Source organism: Phascolarctos cinereus, unplaced genomic scaffold (assembly GCF_003287225.1).
Source record: "Phascolarctos cinereus isolate Bilbo 61053 unplaced genomic scaffold, phaCin_HiC Scaffold_1;HRSCAF=81, whole genome shotgun sequence".
NCBI classification, from domain to species: domain Eukaryota; kingdom Metazoa; phylum Chordata; class Mammalia; order Diprotodontia; family Phascolarctidae; genus Phascolarctos; species Phascolarctos cinereus.
The window spans coordinates 85786180-85807429 of record NW_027555514.1 but is presented as its reverse complement, the minus strand read 5'-3'; the positions used below and the strand labels follow the sequence as shown (position 1 = coordinate 85807429).

Genomic DNA, 21250 nt, shown 5'->3' with positions numbered 1-21250 from the left:
GTCACAATCTGGTTACCTTGATTACCACCAGTGATCCTGGGCCTTTTAGGTAGGGAAGCAGTACCTAAACAGCCAATTAAAATTTTTTCATTCCACTTTTGTTGAACAATTCATAGATAAATGAATTAGAATATAGTTTGTATCAACTTAACACTGGAATTCAGGTGGCCTGACTATATTGCTGTTTTTTTTATTGTTTAACTTTTCTTAAATTTACTCAGTTCAATTCAGCAAGCATTTATTAATTACCTACTATGTGACAGGAACAAAAGAAAGAAAGACACACCTAGGAGCACCAAGGAGCTTGTATCCTACTGGGAATAAATAATAGTGCACAAATATAGTAAACACAAACTATGTGGGGAAACACTAACAACTGAGGGAATCAGGAGAGGCTTCTTCTCGATTTAGCTGAGTCTTGAAGCGGCCTGGGCTTCTACAAGGCAGAAATGAGGAAGGAAAGCCTTTCAAGCCTGTAGGAGGCGGCCTGTCTTTGGGCAAGCAGGTGTCAGACGGAACGTTATATACAGGGAACATCAAGTAGGCCGCTTTGGCTAGGATGGAGAATTCATTAAGGAAAAATAAATGTGCAGTTCAGGCAGCTAGAGGCCGTGGTGGATAGAGTGCCAGGCTTGGAGTCAGAAAGACCTGAGTTCACTCTGGGCAAGTCACTAACCCTGTTCGCCTCAGTTTCCTCATCTGTCAAATGAGCTGGAGAAGGAAATGGCAAACCACTCCAGTATCTCTGCCAAGGAAATCTCAGATGGGGTCAAGAAGAGTCGAACCCAACTGAAACAACTCAACAGCAAAAACAGTATAAAATCACTTTAGTGTTGATGTTGCTCTCCCCAAAAATATTTTCCAATGCCACTGTCGAAGAAAGAGAGAATAATGACTTTACCTGATAGAGTTTTCTTCTTTTTTTTTCACATTTTTTTATTACTTTATTTTGATTTATCAGCAGCTACTTCCATAAGCTTTTGAGTTTTAAATTTTTTCTCCCCCCTCTCTTCCCAGGACAGTTCAAAATCTGATACAGGCTCTGATAGCGTTTTCTTTAGCCAAGGTAGCATAGACCTACTGTTGCCTGCTTCTGCATGAATGTGATCCAGGTTCTCCCCAGAAAATATCGCCTACAGGTGATAGGCCCTGCTGCTTTCGTCTCTAGAGCTGTACTATGTCCTTAAGAGGTCTGTGGTTTGGAAGGAGAGATGGTAATCATATCTAAGCTCCTTTTGCGCCCTTCCTTTGGACTACATACATCGAATGTTACCAGAATAATTACGGCATAGGTTCATGACCCTGGGTAAGCAAACCAGTCCTAACTGGGCACTTACGGGAAACTGGCCTGCAGTTGAAAACCCAGCCATGGATAATCCACAGATTGTGTCATTTGTGTATTTAGTATCAAGAATTACTACTGTGAAATGTTTAGCAACACCTGAAATTACTCACTTTCAAGATTTTCTCTTCATATACTTCCTGTCTACATAACTCTTAAGAATAGACTTAAATGATTGTTGAGGTCATGAAAGTTAAGCTTGGGCTTGTCAGTATTAGGAGTTTTCATTTCTGTGTTTATATTATCTAAGATACTGGGGATGAGGGTGCCAGGTAGTGATCATCAGATTGCACTTAGGTACATAGAATCTTGTATCTTTAATCTTTGAAGTGTGTACAGGGTGCTAGCAGGTATAAATTGATTTGATTTTAAGTGTAAGCTATAGTTTTTCACTCATTTGAAGGCATGCTTTCTGTTGTTCAGTAATCTTCTTGAAGATTCTCTATTTTCATTCATCCTTTGTTTAGTTATTGGTGGGTTTTTTTTTAATCCCATATATTATTAGTCAGAACTGAGAGAAAGCGATTCTATGACATTTCATCTGGAAGTTTTTAAATGTCCTCATTTTGGGTGTTCATATTTCTGTAGCAATCAAAAACTCTGAGCCTGGATACTAGGGACATAGCACAAGACAAAAAAGACAATTCCTGCTGTTCAGGTATTCATATTCTATCACACCTTACTCATCGGTCAGGCCTGCACAGTGTTTACATTGGCCTTTACCTTTTACACAGACTCTCTTCTCAGTTCTGTTCCATAGCTTTTTGTTGCTCTGCAGATTTGGAACTCTTGGCATTGTTGATGAGCTATGGGCAAGGGTCTGAAAGTCATTTTGTGCCCTTCATGCTGCTTGCCAGGCAGTTATTGTACAGTGCTAGTGCATGAGAGGTATATGTGCTTATCAATCAGACAACAGGAATGAGGGAAAGATGGTGTAGAGTGAGGTTAATTAAGTTTATTAATAAGCACATCCCAGAAATGCAGCGACTTTAGGAATGGAGGTGATGGTGGTAATCACTTCTCATAACACTGCAGCGTAGTCAGCCATCATCGCTACTAGGTCAGTCTTCTACTCATAGGAGAATTGTTCAATAAAATAAAGTGCAAGAACATGTGTTTACATTTTGTTCAGTCATATCTGAAGTCTTGGTGACCCCATGAACTATGTGCCGGTGCTTTCCATGGTATTTTCTTGGCAAAGATAGTAGAGTGATTTGCCATTTCCTTTTCCAGTGGATTGAGGCAAACAGGGTTAAGTGATTGGCCCAGGGTCACACAGCTAGTCAGTGTCTGAGGCAGGATTTGAACTCAAGTTGTCTCACTCCACTGTCCACTGGGCCACCTAGTTGCCTCTCATTTTCATCATATCTACCTGAAAAGAAAGAACACAACAGACTTCTAAGATTTAAGCTTATGTTTCATGCTGATTCAGTAGGTCTGATAATAGCTAGCATTTACTTAGTGTGTTAAGGTTTACAAAGTGCTTTAAAAATATTATTTCATTTTATCCTTACAACAGTCCTGGGAGTAAGTGCTACTGTTAGCCTCATTTTGCAGATGAGGAAACTAGGACAGACAAAAATTAAATGATTTACTTGCCCAGAGTAACCGGCAGGTGTTTGAGGCCTGATTTGAATTCCGGTCTTCCTTAATCTATTCACTGTGCCACCTATGTTTAGATAGTTATAATTTAATTTTTTTAAAAAAGCAAGCAAGCAAGCAGTGGAATGAGTTGAGAGTATTTATGGCATAGTAATCTGTGGTTTGAGCAAGAGGTAAAAATGCAGAGTCACCTAAACTGCCAGGTTTTAACTGTTAAACAGTGCACCTTTAGGAAATGATGAGTGAGATGGTCCCTGTGTTGAACAAACCGAGTTATTTCTTTAAACTACAGCAGATCTTGAGTGATGTAAAGTGGTGGTGTTTTTTTTATCAGACCCCCAAAACTTAGTAGAGAAGTTAATATAAAGATAAAAGTATTATGAATGTTTTTACATTAAATGTTGAATTGCTAATTATAATTTAAAACTAGGCAGGAAATTTTCTGTTCCTTCCTCTATATACACATGTTAAAGCGTCAGATTTGTTTTGATAATTGTTTTAATTCTCAGGTATTAATAAAATTATACTCTCAAGTAGTATTCTGAAAAGCTGACAGTTGATTGAATAGATACTGAACAGCATGATACCTTGTTGATTTCAGCAGGGGGGAGAGAATGTTGGCTTTTTTCACCCAGAGGGTCAGCCCCAACGACTTCCTCAGTCTCCAGAACTAAGACAGCATCCTGTTCGGAAAGTCACACTGACAAAGGGAACAACACTTCACCAGCAACAGCAGTCTCCAGTTGCAGCTCACATACACTCAACTGTTCCTCCAGGAGTTAAAAACATCCAAGGAATTCACTCAGCAAAGAAGGTAACATTTTTTTCTTTAGAATCAGTTGGCCCTTTCAGAAAGGTGAAGAATATATTTAATAAACATTGGAATTTTTTTTACTAGCCTTTCGAGAATTCAGGAATATCTATTACCTATTAGTTAACCTTGATGATTTCTCTTGTCTCACTTCTGAAAATAGTAAAATACCAGTAGCTGAGCTTGATACAGTGTGTTCAGGTTTGCAGAGTACTTTACATACATTAGCTCATTTGATCCCCACAACTTTATAAAGTAGGTTGGTCTCCCCACAGTTTACCTTAAGGAGTGGGGGGAATACTTTTGGGGAAATTATCTAAATTAACAGTTTGATTAAAAGTAGATTACAGAGTTCATGGGCCCATGTGAGGTATACTGGTTTGTCAATGAAGATTTAGAATAATGACTAAGAATAGTATAATGAATAATATATTTGTTTGTTGTCCAGTCAATCAGTGCAGTAAAGATTCTTGGTAGTGTCTAGGTGGGATGGGCTAGGGCAAGGTAGGGTAGGTGAAGCTTTAAACTGCTTAGTAGGGGTGAAGGGGTGAAGTCTCTTCAGGAGGATGGGATTGGATGTTGCTTGTGCTCAGGTCTGCCTCATCAACTACAGTATTGAAATCCCAGGGTTGGTGTCTACAGGTAGGCAGGTCTGTGAGAGGTTCAGGCAACAGCTAAAGAGAGCTCCTCTCCCTTACAGGACGCTGGAAAGGTAATGGAAGTCAGTGAGATTGAAGGAAGCAGCCACTGAGGCCATTCCCTGTCTAAACCAGAAGCCTCAGAGTGTCCAGGATCTCTAGGGGCTTCTTCTTTGAGCCACTCTATTAGGGGTGTCAGGTTCCAGGCTGAGATCAAGGACATAGCCAATTCTGGTAGCAATGTCTTTTTCTCAGGTTAGTTAGGTCTCAATGACTGCAGGACTCTGAGAAGCTGCTGTGTCCTCCAAAGCAGGAAGGAAGCTGAGCCACAGGCCTAGCCTGGTCCAGGGCCAGGGCCCCACTCACCCAAGTCTGAGCACAGTACAGGGTCTCCCTTGTCCCTAGCTCATCTTCCACATAGCTGCCTAATTGGCATTTCTAATGTATACCTCCAACCATATCATTCTCTTTTTTGAGAAGCTGATGATTATCCATTTTACTTAGGATAAAATACAGATTTCTCTTTGGGGTTTAAAGCCCTTCACATTCAGGCTCCATTCCAAGCTGATTGATTACACAATTCTTCTTCCTCACGTACACGACATTGTACTCTGCCAGGCCTAGGTGTTCTTTCCCATAACACACGCTGCCTTTTATTTACTTCCTCCATGTCTTTGGAAAGGCTGCCTCCCATGCTGAGAATGACTTTCTTCCTTACCTCTGCTTCTTCAAACCCCTGCCTTGTGTGGAGGCTAAGCTCAAGTACTGCTGCGCACATCAAGGCACTTCCTCATCCCCCTAGTTGTTACCATGCCCTAAATGTATTAATTCATGAACAGTTATTCTCTCCCCCCAGGAGAACCTAAGCTTCTTACTTTACTTGTATCCTCAGTACCTAGCATAGTGCCAAGTATATTGTAGGTGTTTAATAAATGCTTGTTAATTGCTTGATAGCTGCTGTAGGTGTTTTATTATCCCCATTTTATAGTTGTGCAGCCTAAGGCTTCTGAGTTTGTCATAGGCCATGATCACACAGTTATTAAGTGTTAGAAGGATATTTTAAACCTTAAGTTTCTTATGCTTCTTTAAAATCAGTGTTATCTCCACTATCCATACCATAGTGCGTTTCACTCGATGGGCTGTGCAGTGGAATCAGAGCATAAATTCATGTCCTTCTTTAGAAACTTGCTCTTTGACCCCGAGAAAGTCACACACCCTCTCTCAGCATCAGTTTCCTCCAGGGATGTGGCTTGATGGTCTCTTTGGTCTTTTCCGAATCTAAATTTGTATGATTCCTTGATCCTAAAAATGACTACAGATAAGTTTTCTTCAACATTTTCTTGATGAGACAACCCCACAGACTTTTAATTTAAAATCTAAGCTTTCTGGACAACTTGTTTCTTTCTTTCTTTTTTTTAAATTAATTAATTTATTTTTAGTTCTCAACATTCACTTCCATAAGCTTTTGAGTTTTAAATTTTCTCCCCCCCCATCCCCTCATCCCTCCTCAAGACGACTGGATAACCTGTTTCTTAAAGATGTTCATGGTGAGTAAAAATCAATTTTCTGTTTAATATGAAGCACTTCAACACCCCATTAGGAACTCTTTATACTCAGCCTGTCCTTCTTCACCTGAGAGTCTCCATAGCTGAGATTTATGCTTTGGTTAATTGATCTAACTGCAGTTGGTGGTTTCTTCTACTAAGGATTATGAGCTATTCCTAAACAATCTGTGGCATTAAAGTGTGTTCTCCTCTTTCTGTAGCATCAAAACCCTTTTGCTTAAGTTAAGTGTGTTATTGTGTAGTAGTGGTTAGAACACTGCGTGGCTACACTAAGCATCAGCAGATGCTGATTTTCTCTCCCTGGACATCAGCTTAAAAATTATCCTAAAAGATCATTGCTTTAGAATCCCTTCAAAACTCCCAAAGCTCTATAATTCTAAAGTTCCATGGGAAGCTAGAGTACAAAAAGATTGAGTGACTTCAAGGAATACTTAGTCATAGATGAAGTTTTTTGTAGTCTAATTTTTTTTTCTACTTTTGGATTTGGAATTGCTGTATTGAAATAGCTTCTGGATCTGATTTTAAAAAAATAAGTCCCATCATTGGAAAAAAAAATATACAGTGTGACACAGTAGATAAAATACTAGCATTTGAATCAAGGAAAACCTGGGTTTGAATGCTGCCTCTGACACTTTACTAGCTGCCTGACCATGGACAAATTACTTAACCTCTCCAAGCTTCCCTTTCCTCATCTGTAAAATGGGGATTATAATGCCCATAGTACCTACATCACAGTGTTGTTTAGATTATACATGTATAGATGTATATACATATATGTGTGCACACACATTATGTATGCATATAACAAAACTTAAAGTGATCTAAAATATCAATTATAATTATAGAGAAATTGTACATCTAAACCTATATTAGAGTTAGTTAAGGACATTTAATTGTTGCATTTTTAAGTTAAACATTTCTGGCAGTTTATTTCCTCTCACTTGTGCCTATGACTTATAGAAACTTTTTAGAATATTTGGAAGTTAGTCTTTTTGGTACATTTCAAGTACTTTGGGAGAAGGCTCAGGCAGTTTTACAAAGACTTCCCTTTTGGGTCATTATTGCTTGTCAACTCTGATACTAACTTTACTGTGAAATGTAATTAGAAGCGTCATGAACCTAATGACCAAGGGAGAGTAGACCAGAAATAGATTTGGAAAGATGAGAATGAATTGAATAATTTTATTAGTAGAAGCATCTCTTGGCCTTTTTTTTTTCTTTAAAGCAACACCAGTAACAACAATTTATTGAGCCAACTCCTTTGGCTAGGCACTTAAGACAAAGAGGTATGGGATCTATGTTATCAGAATAAGTTAGATTAAAGAGATCACCTATTACCCGTAAACCTCAGAAGGGCCCTACTTTAGGATGAGAACTTTCCGAATTTCTTTTATCTTGATGGCTATGTTTTTTACGGTTGTTATTGTTGTTATTAACAATAATTTTAACATTTATATAGCTTACAAAGCACTTTACAAATATTTCATCTCATCTTCACAGCAACTGTGGGGGATATGTAATAGTTAATATTATTATCTCCATTTTACAGTTGAAGAAGCTGAGGCAGACAGGTAAAGTGACTTGCACAGGGTCACGCAGCTAGTAGGTGTCTGAGGCCAGATTTGTTTAAGGAAGGGATAAATATCATAAAGCTCAAATTGACTTTAGAACTTTGTTTTTAGCAATCAGCTATTTCTTGAATAGTTGTACCCATTTTTTCCCAGATTTTTGAAAGTTATGATTCTGTTATTGATTAATATTGCAATGAGGATTTTAAATCTTTCATGTTTTTCCACAGTTACTCTTATAGTCAATTTCATGTCTTATTCATGTACTGTTGAATGAAACCAATTTCCTACCATATTAAAATGTGATTATTTGATTTTCATTAAGTCTTGTTTGCCACCTTTGTTTACCTACAGTTCTGGCTTCTTTTGAAATCTCCATATTACCTCTTAAGCATAATTCAAAAGAAATAATTTCATTATAATTTTAAGGAATGTTGTGTTTTTTTATAATTATTATTTCTTGTTGGAATCCACATAGGCCACAGAGTTCAATTTAAAATTTTTCCCACTGCCTTTCTTTTTTATTCTTCTCTGTTTTTCTTAGGAGGCTATTATTAAATAAGTGTTAGTGCTCGTTTCTGAAATTTCATGATGCTTTTTCTAGTGGAATAGGGCAACTGAACTATATCTAAAAAGTCATCCTTAGTTAAGAATGCCTAATCATAGGGGTTTAGGGGGGACTTTGTCCACTAAACTCTCTTCCAAAAGCTTAGAAATACCATCTGCTTTCCTGTCAGTTTAAGATTCTGAAGATTCCTTCCCAATCCAGTTTTCAATATGGCAATTAAAATATTTACAAAATGAGTTAGACAGATCTTGACTCAATTTAGTGTGTCTTTATGGTTCATATATACTTTTATAGGCTTTAAGTACCAAATAACCTGATTTTTCCATGTGAACAACTCATAATGCATATCATTTCAGCAGTTTATATTAGCTCACATTTATATATAATGCTTACGTATTAGATTATGTTTCCTGGGCAGTAGCCCTGTGTGACAGTATAAGAGTCGTCATCATCACCATCATCATTATCCTCAATTTTCAGATGAGAGCACTGAAACTTACAGAGGTTTCATGACTTGCTTACTTAGGAATTTTAGGTAAGACTTCTGATCCTAAAACCATTGCTTTTTACGTCAACCAGGGTGCCTCTCAAATGTAAAACTAGTCATCAATGTTGATGTGTCTCAGGCAACAATATGTTACAATGGAAAGAGCCCTAGTAGTTGGGAGACCCAGAGGTTTTAACCTTACCTTTGTGACTCTGGGCCTTGATTTCTTCCTCTACAAAACAAGTAAGTTTGACTAGAGATGATGTCTTATACTCCTTCCTGTTCCAAAATGCTGCACACTAATGATTAGCTGGTAAAACATTCTGGAAAAATAGCCGACAGTAGACAGGAAGCTGCCAAAGAGGAAATAGCTCATTTGCCTTTGTCAGCTGCACAGTATTTCGATTAATTCTGAGTTAATTGCTTACTTTTCATATCTTTCTATCTATGAAAATAACCAAAGCTCAAACTTAGTAAATCACAACACTCTTACTTTTTGTTGTTGGCAGGTCATTATGCATGGGAGAGGCAGAGGAGTAGCAGGCCAGATGGGCCGGGGACGCTTGATGCCAAATAAACAGAACCTGCGCGTGGTGGAGTGCAAACCTCAGCCCTGTATTGTGTCAGTTGAAGGGCTTTCTTCATCAACTACTGATGTCCAACTGAAAAACCTGCTGATGTCAGTAGGACCCATTCAGGTAGGTCACCCTTGGTTTATCATCTATATGCTAAAAGTCTTTCATACCCCTAAGCTAAATTAATTCTGTAATATCAGGTGCTGTGTTCTTTATGGGTTGGTTACTTCAGTTTAAAATAACACACTAGAAAGGAAAGATAGACTTCTGGGTTACTGTACAACACTAGATTTCAGTAGGAACATTTATTACATATAAATGCAGGTATACAGTTTAGGCATAAGATTTTTTTTATCACTTCAAATCAGTTGTTTTGTACAGAAGACCATTCTAAAATTTCATATTAAGCTCTTCAGCATGTTTGTAATTAATTACATACTTAGTGGCAGTGGAGGAATCAAAAAAATTTTTTTTGACTGTTAACACTTTTTTAAAATAATATTTCACTGTCTAACCCTGTACCTTGGCAAGAGGACTCCTTTTAGGTTTATAGATGTATAAGATTTTGACATTTACGACAATTTTCCCAGCACGTTTAGACTCTTTTTATTCTAACCCTTAGAATATTGTGTTGAGCTAACTATAAAAACTTCTCCAGCACTGTTATTGTGAAAACTTGAAGTTAGCCATCAGAATTCCCCTGCATGGTACTGTTGCTGGAGCCATTATGTGAATGAGAATACAAAAATAGGTAGACCATTGGATTCTTCCTTGAATGAAGCCAGATAGATAGATAGATAGATAGATAGATAGATAGATAGATGGATTGATTTTTTTTTGGATCTGCCCTTTTCTATTAATGTCCACCAACACACACCCCATTCCACTTTCACATTTATCTGTGAGTGTGGAACCAGTTTAAGCAGCATGAGTAATGTGGTTGCATTTTCCTGTCATATAGAGTGAACTTGTTCTTACATTATTGTTTTAACTAAAATGTCTTTGGAAACTTCATTTAATAGAACAGACTGGCAGGAGCTAGACTTAAAAACGATGCTTAGATATCATGGTCCAAAGAGTGCATATAAGAGTTATTTTGTCTCTAGCAGAGTCAGATAGCTGATGCTAGTTTACAAGAACAGGACTGAGCACTGAGAACTTTTATTTGCATTGCCATACATATCTACATCTACATGCACACGCACATGCAAGCTTACACACATGTACACACTACACATGCATAAATGTGCACGCACACACAAATAATAATATAGTAGGATTTGAAGTTTAATGACAGAGCCAGGTCTGGAGCTTAGTCTTATAGTTCTGAATTGTGACAAAGTACCAATGATCCCTGGTTGTGATGGCTCATCCTTTTCTATTCAGTGTCTATAAATCCCTAGTTCAAGTGGGCTAATTTCAGTCAGTTAGCCAACAAGCTTGTAATTCACCTACTATTTCTGATACTGTTTCATGTGCTAGGGTACGAAGACAAAAATGAAACTGCTCTTAGTCACAAGGAGGTTACAGTCTGTGGGGAAACAACATGCTCACATATAAATGTTTATAAAATAAAAAGCCATTTGGGGAAGGTGACACTAGCTACTGGAAGAATCAGGAAGGCCCTCCTATATGACGTGGTCCCAGACCTCAGCTTTGGAGAAAAGTATGGAATCTTTCAGAGGCAGAAGCAAGGAAGGGTTCCAATCCTCGGCAAAGGCAAGGATTTAGTTTCTCACTCAAGGATTCAGTGTCATTGAAAGAAATATTTATTATTATAATACACAGATTATAGTGAGCAACTGGTATTCCAAAGACAGGTGCTTCTGCTGTCTTCTAGACTCTGTTAAAATAGATTTTTTTTAAACCCCCAAAGTGACATTGTGAAGATTACTTTAGGAGGTCTCTGATCTTGAAAACTCTTAAAGGGAAGTTAATATTTCTCTCAGTAAAAATTAGTATTTCTCTTGACTTGTGCCAAGACAAAACCTTTGTATAAATAGAAGAATGTATATTTGTAACCTAATTGCCTTCTGACATCACCACTCCCCTTTTAATTGCTTTTCCGTCTCTATCATAATCCACTAATTCTCTGAACCGAAAAGAATAAGAAAACACTCTATTCTAAAAATATATAACCAGGCTATGCAGAACATATAATAAGAGGAAGATTGCTAATATTTAGTAATTTAACACCCCCATTTACTACCATTTCCTTCCTTCCTTCCTTCCTTCCTTCCTTCCTTCCTTCCTTCCTTCCTTCCTTCCTTCCTTCCTTCCTTCCTTCCTTCCTTCCTTCCTTCCTACCATTAATGTAGTTACCAGCTTACATTTGTTACATTAAAATTTATTTTCTGACTAACCTGAAAGACTGATCATAAAAACAAACAAAACAGTCCCTGAGGAATGATGGATTTAGCTCTTATTCTGAAGCTAGTTATTCTTACCCTTAAGAAGAAAGCACAGTGATCTCATTTCTTGCCAGTCAACCCAGGAGAATGTCTTAAGTAGCATTTTTATAGATTTTTAAAAAAAGAACCTCCATTGCACCAGAATGTTGGCTTTCTCAGTGAAAAAAAGTTGTTGCAAACTTTTAGCATTAAGTATTATTATGGCAGATAAAGAATTTTACTTATCCAGGATACTGCATTGAGTGGTTTATATGACATGAATTCACTATAATATAGATAGATTATTTGAGGCTATAGAACATCAGATTTTTGGTAAGAGACTCTCCAGACTTTGTTGTTTGAGAAGGAAAATGTGTGCCTATTAAATATTTTGTTTGTTTCCTTAAGCTTATGGCACTGCCTAGTGTTCGCTTCAGGCAATTGCATGTTAATAGCTAACCATAATTAGAGAGTACTATTGTTCCTTTTTAAGTAGTTTGTAATAGAAAATCTTAATAATAGAGCAAAGTAACTTTAATTTGTAGGTTACATTGTTTTGCCTGGAAAAACTGAGAACTATTCCATTAAAGCACACATAAACAACCAATATTGTTGTTGAGATAATCTTTTACTTCCCTCAACAGTACTGGAAGTAACATTAGTTTAATTTTAATAATAACGATCTTACATCTACGTAGCACTTTTAAGATTTTGCAGTTTGCCTTTTCTTGTTACTATTCCTTGTTACTATTTATGGCTGTAGGCTCACAAGATCTGGTTGTCCTTGACTCCTAACTCCTTTGCCCAGCCTTGTTGTTTCTGAGTTACAGCATCTCTCCTACGGAGCCCTTTCTCTGCTCACTCTGATATCACTCACCATTCCCCTAGACTCATGGCTCCCTTCCTCAATTCTCATCCCCATAGCAATCCATCCTCCACCTCGTCTAGAAAGACTTTGTCTAAAGCACAAACTATGGCACCCTCTCCCCAGTTGTTCAGTAAATTCTAGTGTCTGCCTATTTTGGTCTGTCAGGATCAAATTTTAAGTACTCCATTTGGCATTTAAAGCGCTTCATAACCTGGTCCCTTCCTGTCTTCCCAGCCGTCTTAATGTTTTACGCATTCACTGCCCCTTTCATGTCACCGTTCTTTGTAATCCAGTTACACTCACCAACTTGCAGCTTCTCTTATGTGACACTACATTTCCTGTCTCCTTGCCTTTTCAGTAGCTTTCTTTCATACCTGGAATGATCTCCCTCCTTACCTCTACCTCTTAGTTTCTCTCACTCCCTTCAGGATTCAACTGTGATCTTTCCCTCTTCTGGAGGCCTTTTCTGATCCCACCCCCACCCCCACCTATTGCCTTCTTCTCTGAGGTATCCTTCTGCCTGCTCTGTCACCTTCATTAGAATGTAAACTCCCTGAGGTCAAAGTTTGTCTTTCCTTTCTTTCTATTCTTGGCACTTGGAACAGTTCTTGTCCTGTGGTCAGCACTTAATACAGACTGTTTTATTGATTCTCACTGCTTTTTGTTGTTGTTTATTATCCCCATTTACCGATTAGAGCTGGTGGGGGATGCTGAGCCTGGAGTCAGAAAGACCCGAGGCCAAGTCTGACCTCAGACACTTGTTAGCTGTGTGACCCTGAGTAAGTCATTTAACCCTGTTTGCCTCTGCTTCCTCATCTATGTAATGAGCTGGAGAAGTTTCTTTGCCAAGAAAATCCCAAGTGGAGTCATGAAGAGTCAGACCCCACTGAAATGACTGAACAGCAACAGCAGATCAGGGAACAGGCTCACAGACGTGTCACAGTTTGCTGAAGATCACACACTTAACGTCTGAGGTGTACGTTAAACCCCAGGTCTTACTACTTCCAAACCAAAGTTCTCTGCAATACTACATTGCCACTTTGGTCGAATTTAGACAGTAGTGCCACCGCTAATATAAAGGTTAAATTTTAATAATCTTTTTCATCAGAAATTTCATAATATAAGTGTCATTAGGTATATATTCTATGACTTTATAGGAGTTAAGATGATAAGATATTAACTAAAAATGTCAGATGTGCTATGAAATAGAAAATATTTATGTGGAGGTCATTGAGGCAGAGGATAGGGAGTGAGGAGAGCAGCCTAGAAGGCAGAGTCAGCAAGAAGGTAGTCAGGGCAGGCCAAAGTTTCCAACCATGAAAGGAGCAAATAGATGTAGAAATATTTTCAGAGTTTTGGAAGAGTCCAGGAAGTGAGAAATGGACATAGAATGATCTGGTATACCACTCCCAAATCACGTTTTAAAAGATTAAATTAAGTTTACCTTTAGGGCTGGCTAAATAGGCCCATTGAGATGGGGGGAGGAGAGAAGAACCTGGATCTTTGCCTGAAACATCTCTCTATTGCTTGCCTATATCTAAAATTAAAATGATCAAAACAGGAAGTAAATGAGATTAAGTGCATTTTCACAATGTTTAAAATACAAGTGCTTGATTAATTTATTAAGCATTTATTATGTGCTTGTCCCTGTACTAGATTCTGGAACTACAAGGACAAAAGCAAAACAATCCCTGCCCTCAAGGAGCTGCCATACAGTCATCTAGTCAGTAAATCAAATAATTGACCAGGTATTAGTAAACTCCTTGAAGAGTAGATTACTATTTTGAAAGGGTAGAGAAGGTGAATCAAGCATAAGGGTATGGGGTGACAAGAATTGAAATGACACCACGAGAAGGTTAGTTATAAAGACCCTGGTGTATAGGAGATACTCTTCTACTCTTAGCACTTCTGGGCTGGGCATGGTGGCACCGTAATATAATCCCTGCTAACAGGGAAGGTGAGGCTGGTTTATAACTTGAGCTCAGAACTTGTTGGCTAAGCTGATCACGTCTTAGTAAGTCTGCAATGATACAGTGAGCCCCTAGGGGCAGTCAGCCCTCAGAGCACCTAGGATAGGGCAACCCTGCTAAAGTCAGGAATGAAGCTGGTAGTGAAAGCTGCCTTGCTGATTGGTGTTAGGATCAGGCCGGTGAGTGGGCATGCACCTCCAGTCTGGTCAGAATAGGGAGAGCTTTGCCCAGAATCAGCCTGGGTTCAGCAGGGCTGACCAGATAGAAGCTATACCCTCTGGGGTATTTTTGTCATATTGCTGCAAATGACAATCAGTGGTTGTGTTTGACTTGTTTTGTTTTTTTCAGCAGCTGACTTTGTATAAAGGAGCTTAGTTCTGAGGGATTTTGTTAGTAGAAGCATCACTGTACTTTCACAGTCCATTTTTCGGGTAGACTTTCAGTTTGCTACCTTTCTGCTGCCTACCTTTCATTTTTGTTCAGAGCTACTGGTCTGCTTCACCGTAGCCCATTAATGTTCGTGATAGCTAGTGGCACTTCATTTTTTGCTATTGTTAAACATAAAGGACATCCTTCCCTTTCCCTCATGTCTTTCTTTGTTCCTTCCCCTTTCTTTCCCTCTGCTGTTTAGAGGAGAGGTCTGTCCGTGTAATGATCAACTCCATGTAGCATATTTTCCTCATTTTAGTGCCTTTTTGCTTAACAGTTTCTGTTCTGCCCAGTTAAGTAGGAAGTGAATACCTTGGTTCTCAGACTGAATACTGATTAGCATGGTTCTCATATAAAGTGTGCCCTTGAAGCAGTAGTCTGTGAGCCCTATAGATATTTTAAAGGATCAGAGAATTGCCTCTGCTGGTAAATCATTGGTGAGCTCCATTCACCTTTGGGATTTCAGGACATGTAAAAGTCAAGCTGCTTGATGGCAGGTTCATTTGGTAAAATGTCATCAGGCTAGTCTAAATATCATTCTTCAGAGTGCCTGCTGTTCTTGTGTGGTTCCATCCCCTTTACACCTGGTTTTGGTTCAAGCTCAGGATCCCCTTTTCAGGACCTGTGCTTAAAAAAAATGAATATTTCACATGTTGGGAAGCAATTCCTTTGTTAAATAAGCTACATTCCCTAATTATAGGGGGAACTCTGTCAGTTCTACCTGTCTCTTTAAGGCTGATACTGTGATAGCAGATGGCACTCCACATTCTGCCTCATGTTACCAGGCCTTGAAGCAGATCAGAGTTTTAATGTGTCTGGAGATCCTGAAGATAGATCAAGATCTCCTATGACGTATTAACTGACATGAACCACTGCCCTGTGGAGAACTGAAGTGACAGGTGTGTGATCTAGAGAAATATTAAAAGATCTTAAAATGCAAACCAATATTTTTACATGCCTCCTAACCATAGAGTATGGCAAAAAAGAAAAGAAAAGAAAAGAAAATCTTCCTGTTTTAAGTCAGAGGGATTATGGTAGCTCATTGGATTGAATTTAGTTGTTTAGGGAATCTCTTTTACCTAAGATTTTACCAAAAATCTATGTTAGGAGCCAAGGTTAGAGTTTATATTCCTTATATTCATGGGAAAGTATGTTTACGTTCAGAGGGATGGTTTGAATGATGTGATGTACTTTTATTCACGGGGTTTCCAGAGTGGTGAGTTTTTATTGACCCTGATTCTGCACCAAGTCCCACTGAATTCAGGGGTTATTTTTATGGGATTATTATCTGATTTCTTTGTTTTCTTAGTCTGCTTTTATAAGTGATGAACTTTTAGAGAATTCAGTAATATCACTTGACAGACAATGAAATTAAAGGAGAGTATGGTTGTGATTTATCCAAGGTTACATTTATAGTTAGTGACAGAATTAGAACAAGGACCCACAGTCTTCTGATTCCAAGATCCATCACTCTATCACATCATGTCTTATGGAAATCTGTTGATCAACGTGCATTTGAAATTCCATCCCATTATATTTTAGATATGTACTGTGTATTACTGCGTACTAGAGAAGTATTTAAAGACTTTCTCACAATGAATACACTTAATAAGCTAATAACTGAATTTTCTGGTCTAAACTTGACTTTATGAAAATAGATTCTAATTTTTGTATATTTGAACACATCACTCCATATTGACTTTTTTGTTGTATCAGTCATTTAAATCTTACTATCTCTCCTTTCCAAAATAAATATTTTTTTTACCCATCTCTCATCAACTAACCAAAAATTTAAGTTAGATAAATAATATTTTCCAATCTTACTTTATATAGTCCAAAAGAAATGTTAAAATAGAACTAGGAACTTTCCATATTTATGCTTTTTTGGGGTTCTTTGCCCCAAGTATTTTTGGAGGTCTATGGACTATTTTTCAAAGGTAATATAAAACGAAAAATTCTCTTTGAGTATGCCTAGGATAGGTCATGAATTATACAATTAGTAGGTTTTATATATTTTTTTAATCTCCCAAAAAGAGGGAGGGAGTTCTGCTCATTCAAAACAATGCATAGGAAATCGAGAGGAAAGTATACTTTTTTTCCCTAAGAGTACAAGCTGGTTAATAAAACAGCATTACAGTTGTTGATCAAATGAAATAATGTACTTATGTACCTTTGTAATTCTAAAGAATTAAGATAAATAAAAGAACAGTTGCTCCCATCATAGTTTTCTTTTCCTCCTTTTTATGAGGTGGAAAAAAAGCCTGGTTTGAAAAAACTACGTGAAAAAGAATTGACCATTGAAGGTTCACTAAATCATACTCATCATCAGTCTGATTCTTTGACACCTACAGATTCTCTGTTGTTGAAAGTCAACCTCACAGAGGGTGTACCTTTGGCTTTTTGCCTTCTGGTTTTAACTACATAATTAAATGACAAAAAAAAGCCAAAAATCTATTTTGATGGTAAATGGCTTTTTTCAGCCTAGTAAGAGAAAAATGAGTCCTCAGAGATGGCTTACCAGAAGATTCATTCTACCTCTTTTTCTGTTTATCCTTCCCCCTGGGGAATCAGAGAATGTTACTGAAACCAAACCCAGAAAGAGTTATTCCAGCTTATGGCACCATGAACTGACCTCTGTTCAGTCTTAACGGAGCCACTAACAAAAACAAAGATTTATTTCTCTTACCCTCTCACCAAAACCCCAGTGAAACAGTAAGCAAAGCTGTTATCTTTTTATTTTCCCCAAAGCAGTTGAATTGAAACAAAACCAGAGCATCAAATGGTCTTTCAAACCAAACCCAAACAAGTCTTGCCTTCATATTAGGCAGATGCTGCAAATGGAGGAGGTGCTGATCTCCATAGAGCCCTTGCTGGGTCCTCAGCCTAGCAGGTCAGAGCAGTGCCGTCTGAGGGCCCTTGGAAGTCTAGCACAGATTTCTGCCTTCTAAGTCTGTGCCAGTTACAACTCGAATGCATGTTGTTTGAATGCTGTGAAAGAAGCTGAATTAAATGAAACTCTACTTTAAAAAAAAAAGTTTGATTAGAAAATCAGAATGTTGGTGGACTCTAGAAATAGGATTGCCTTAATGAGTAGTGTGTGTTTTATGAAAACTGATATTCAAGAAGAGATAGGTTTTATGTGGCTGGTAAAATCGTTTCCAGTAATCTTAAAGCTTTTACCTGATTTTTATATGAGGTTTTTAACATTATTTAGAGGAAAAAATGTAACTATAATAGAATTTTGGTAACTATATGCCTTACTATAAACATAAGATTAATAATATTGAAAGTCAATATGTGTTCTAATTAATATTGAGTAACTACTATGGAATTAATATAGAAAGAAAATCTTCTGGAAGAAAATAGGAAGTTAAACTCTAAATTCCAAATTAACTAACCTTGGAATTAATCAATTTTGTGTGTATTTTCCTAGCACCTGTATTTGGAATCCAAAAGACAGAACCTAGTGAAGTAAGTTTTTAGGCTATTTTTACATGCAAAGTACAGCCAACTCTTGATTGTCTGAGCTAATGGGGACTAGGCGAGAGCATAAATAATGGCAATTGACAATAATCCCCGAACCTCCCTTTAGTCTCCCCTTTCACCAAAAAAAAGCTTTTATCAGAGTTTCGAATAAGGGATGTAATTTCTGACTTGAATTTCAGCACTTTATTTCCTGTGCCCATGTATTGATGAGCAGTGAAGCCATCTGAGAGCAAGCATCCAGAGGGGTAAAGAAGGTCCTGAATAATCTGTGACTGGATTATTCTTACATAATCAAAAGTTGACTGTGCACCAGGCTGTTAAGATAATTCCTAATTCAGAAATATTTCCAAAAGTTGAAAAGGTTTATATTATAAAAAATAGATGAATTTGTACATATACATGTTCTTGGGTATCTAGTTTTTAAAATTTAGTTTTAAAAAAGACAATGTATAATTTAATCCCTTCCCTCTCTGCTTTTGTTCTTTACTGGGAAATTTTTCATTATTTGAAAAGCCTGCAGAACTGGGTCCAGGTTTGAAGAAATACAGAGTAATGTAACTTAGCCTGGCTTTTGGGGTCTTATACCCCAGTTCTCCCTTTTTTTAAAGTAAGCTTTTGTGCTCAGAAGATTTTTCTTTTCCATTAATTATAGTTTCTCTGGTGTTAGATTTATACTTAATATTTGGGTTTTTTAAAAAAATGTTTACTAGCAAAAGCAAGTGGCTTTCATTAGGTCATGTGTTGATGTATTCATTTGATGTATTAAATGTTTGTGTTTAGAGCACTTTCAGAGTATATTTAGGAATTTTATTATTGCTTCTATATAATTGACCTTGTAAACCAAAAGGGCTTATAATTCTATCATGCCTTTTTTACAATATTTTCATTTGTTCAATTATAGTAGAAAATATTTTTGGTGATAGGCTTGCTGAAATTATATATAATATAGAATTGTTCTATATTAAATCCATTTAATAAGAAAGTGCTGTTAATCTTAAAATAGCTACAGTTTGTCTAATGGATTTCTATCACACACACAGTTAGTAATTTTTAATAATATAAATGTAGTCAAGTTTAAGTGCTTATTTATGTCTTCCGTGGTTGCTTTTTAACTCACAGCGGCTGCCACCCCACATAGCTATATACAGACTCCTCTGAAGCCTTTGACCATTTCCCTTTAAGGTCTCCTAATCATATCTTTTCCTTTCCCCTCCCTCAGTTCTAGTTTTGAATGGAGCCTTCTTTTCATGGGCTTCTTACACAAGTTATTTTCTGACTTAAGGAAACCTGAAGAGGAACTATCAGTCTCAGGAGCCATCTCTTGAGCTTCCCCAATTGATAAACAGTATTTAATGGCCTGTTCTGAGAAGGTATTAGTTCTTAGTGGTTTGACCTCTTTAAGGATCCCCAGTGCCAAATAGAATACTATTTTTCCTAAAAGCTAGGATGGTGGAATCAGAGATGTGCCTTAATGACCTTAATGACCTTCTCCATGTCTCTGTCTTATGAAATCCTTTTACTCTCCACCCATTCTTAGGAACTTGTCCTCTAACTACCCCAAAATTCAGTGTCATTCTGGCCTACTTTCCCTTTCCAGTTGAGCTTCAGGAGGAAAAAAGAAAAGCATCATATTATCCTTTGTTTTAAATGCTGTATTCTATTAGTTAATAAAGACAACTCATTTATGTATAAAAATTCAGGTGGAGTCACAAATATTAAGGAGATGGCTGTAATTTAGTTCAGAGTTCACTACATCGTGTACATTGAGTCTAAGCAATATAGAGGTATTTGTCTAAGTAATCACATTCATCAACATTGTTAAGATTTTCAGTGGCTAAATATAGCTTCTTCTTCTTTTTTCCCTAATTGGTTGTGACAGGAGGCTGGAGCCTAAAACATTGGGAGAATGCCCTGCTGTAGTTGAGACAAAGAACCCTAACGTTGTTGTGAGGATCAGTTATTAGCTAAAGAGCTGAAGATGGCTCAGGAAGGGGAGAGCAGAGCAGCCAAAGGCAGAGGACTGACAGAGTGCAGCTGATTGGATAACTGTTCAGTTTCCACATTTACTCTCAAAAATTCAGATTTTCTTTTTTTTTTTCCTGGAAGAAAAAAAAACCTTTGTGTTTTATCCTCTCAGTGAGCTAAACCAATATATATTTTTCATGTGAATATGCCAAATAAGAGGAAATGTTGTAACAGGAGGACAGATTATTTGCTTTGTATAATTTACTTACAAAGTCCTTTGTGGATACTTCTTAAATAATTTGCTCGAAGTTTTCTTAGTACACTATAACATTGTCTTTGGGATTTCTTTATTAGTACCAAGAAAGATTTGAAAACATAATGAAGCACAGCTCTGAATTTATTGGCTAAACATGGTGCTGTCCCAAGAGTGAACGTGGAAGTTCAGAAATCCTGGTTGGACAGTGATTTGATTTGTTTGTGCCCTTGACTTAAAAATAAGTTTTCTGTCCAAAACAGCTGGAAAATTCTGAATGGCTAAGGTTTTTGTAACACTCTTTGTTGTAAAGGGTTGTTACAAATAAAAACATGATTAAATGACCTGCTTCTTTTATATGATTACAACAAAGGACACAGAGGATAAGAAAACATAAGCTACTTGTTAGCATTTTTCTAAATGTATACTTTTTTTTTTTAGTGAAGGGTGTTCTAAGTTTTAATTGGTCAAGATGATAGACCATTAAGATAACAAAAAAAAGTTCAGTTTCTAAGAGCAGAATTTATGACTATGTTGAACAAATGTTAAATGAGCTAGTTCCACACTGTCCTATTTCAGTATCTTTAAAACTAAGGTGCAATCTAGGGTTCTGGTTTTTTCCCCAAAACATTTTTTAGTAAGAAAAAAATATATTTAAAATGGGCAAGCTCTTTTTTTTCTACTAGTAAAATAATATGTATTTGTTTACATACCTATTTGTAATTATTAGCTT

At 37.2% G+C, this 21250-nt stretch overlaps 1 protein-coding gene across 1 annotated transcript in view; it reads left to right on the top strand.

The window, feature by feature from the left end:
- The window catches only part of RBM33 (RNA binding motif protein 33), a 179132-nt gene that overhangs the window by 135807 nt on the left and 22075 nt on the right, over positions 1–21250 (top strand). Inside the window, 2 exon segments of the mRNA XM_021009622.2 lie at positions 3549–3758; positions 9091–9279. Coding sequence (XP_020865281.1) covers positions 3549–3758; positions 9091–9279 — 399 coding nt within the window.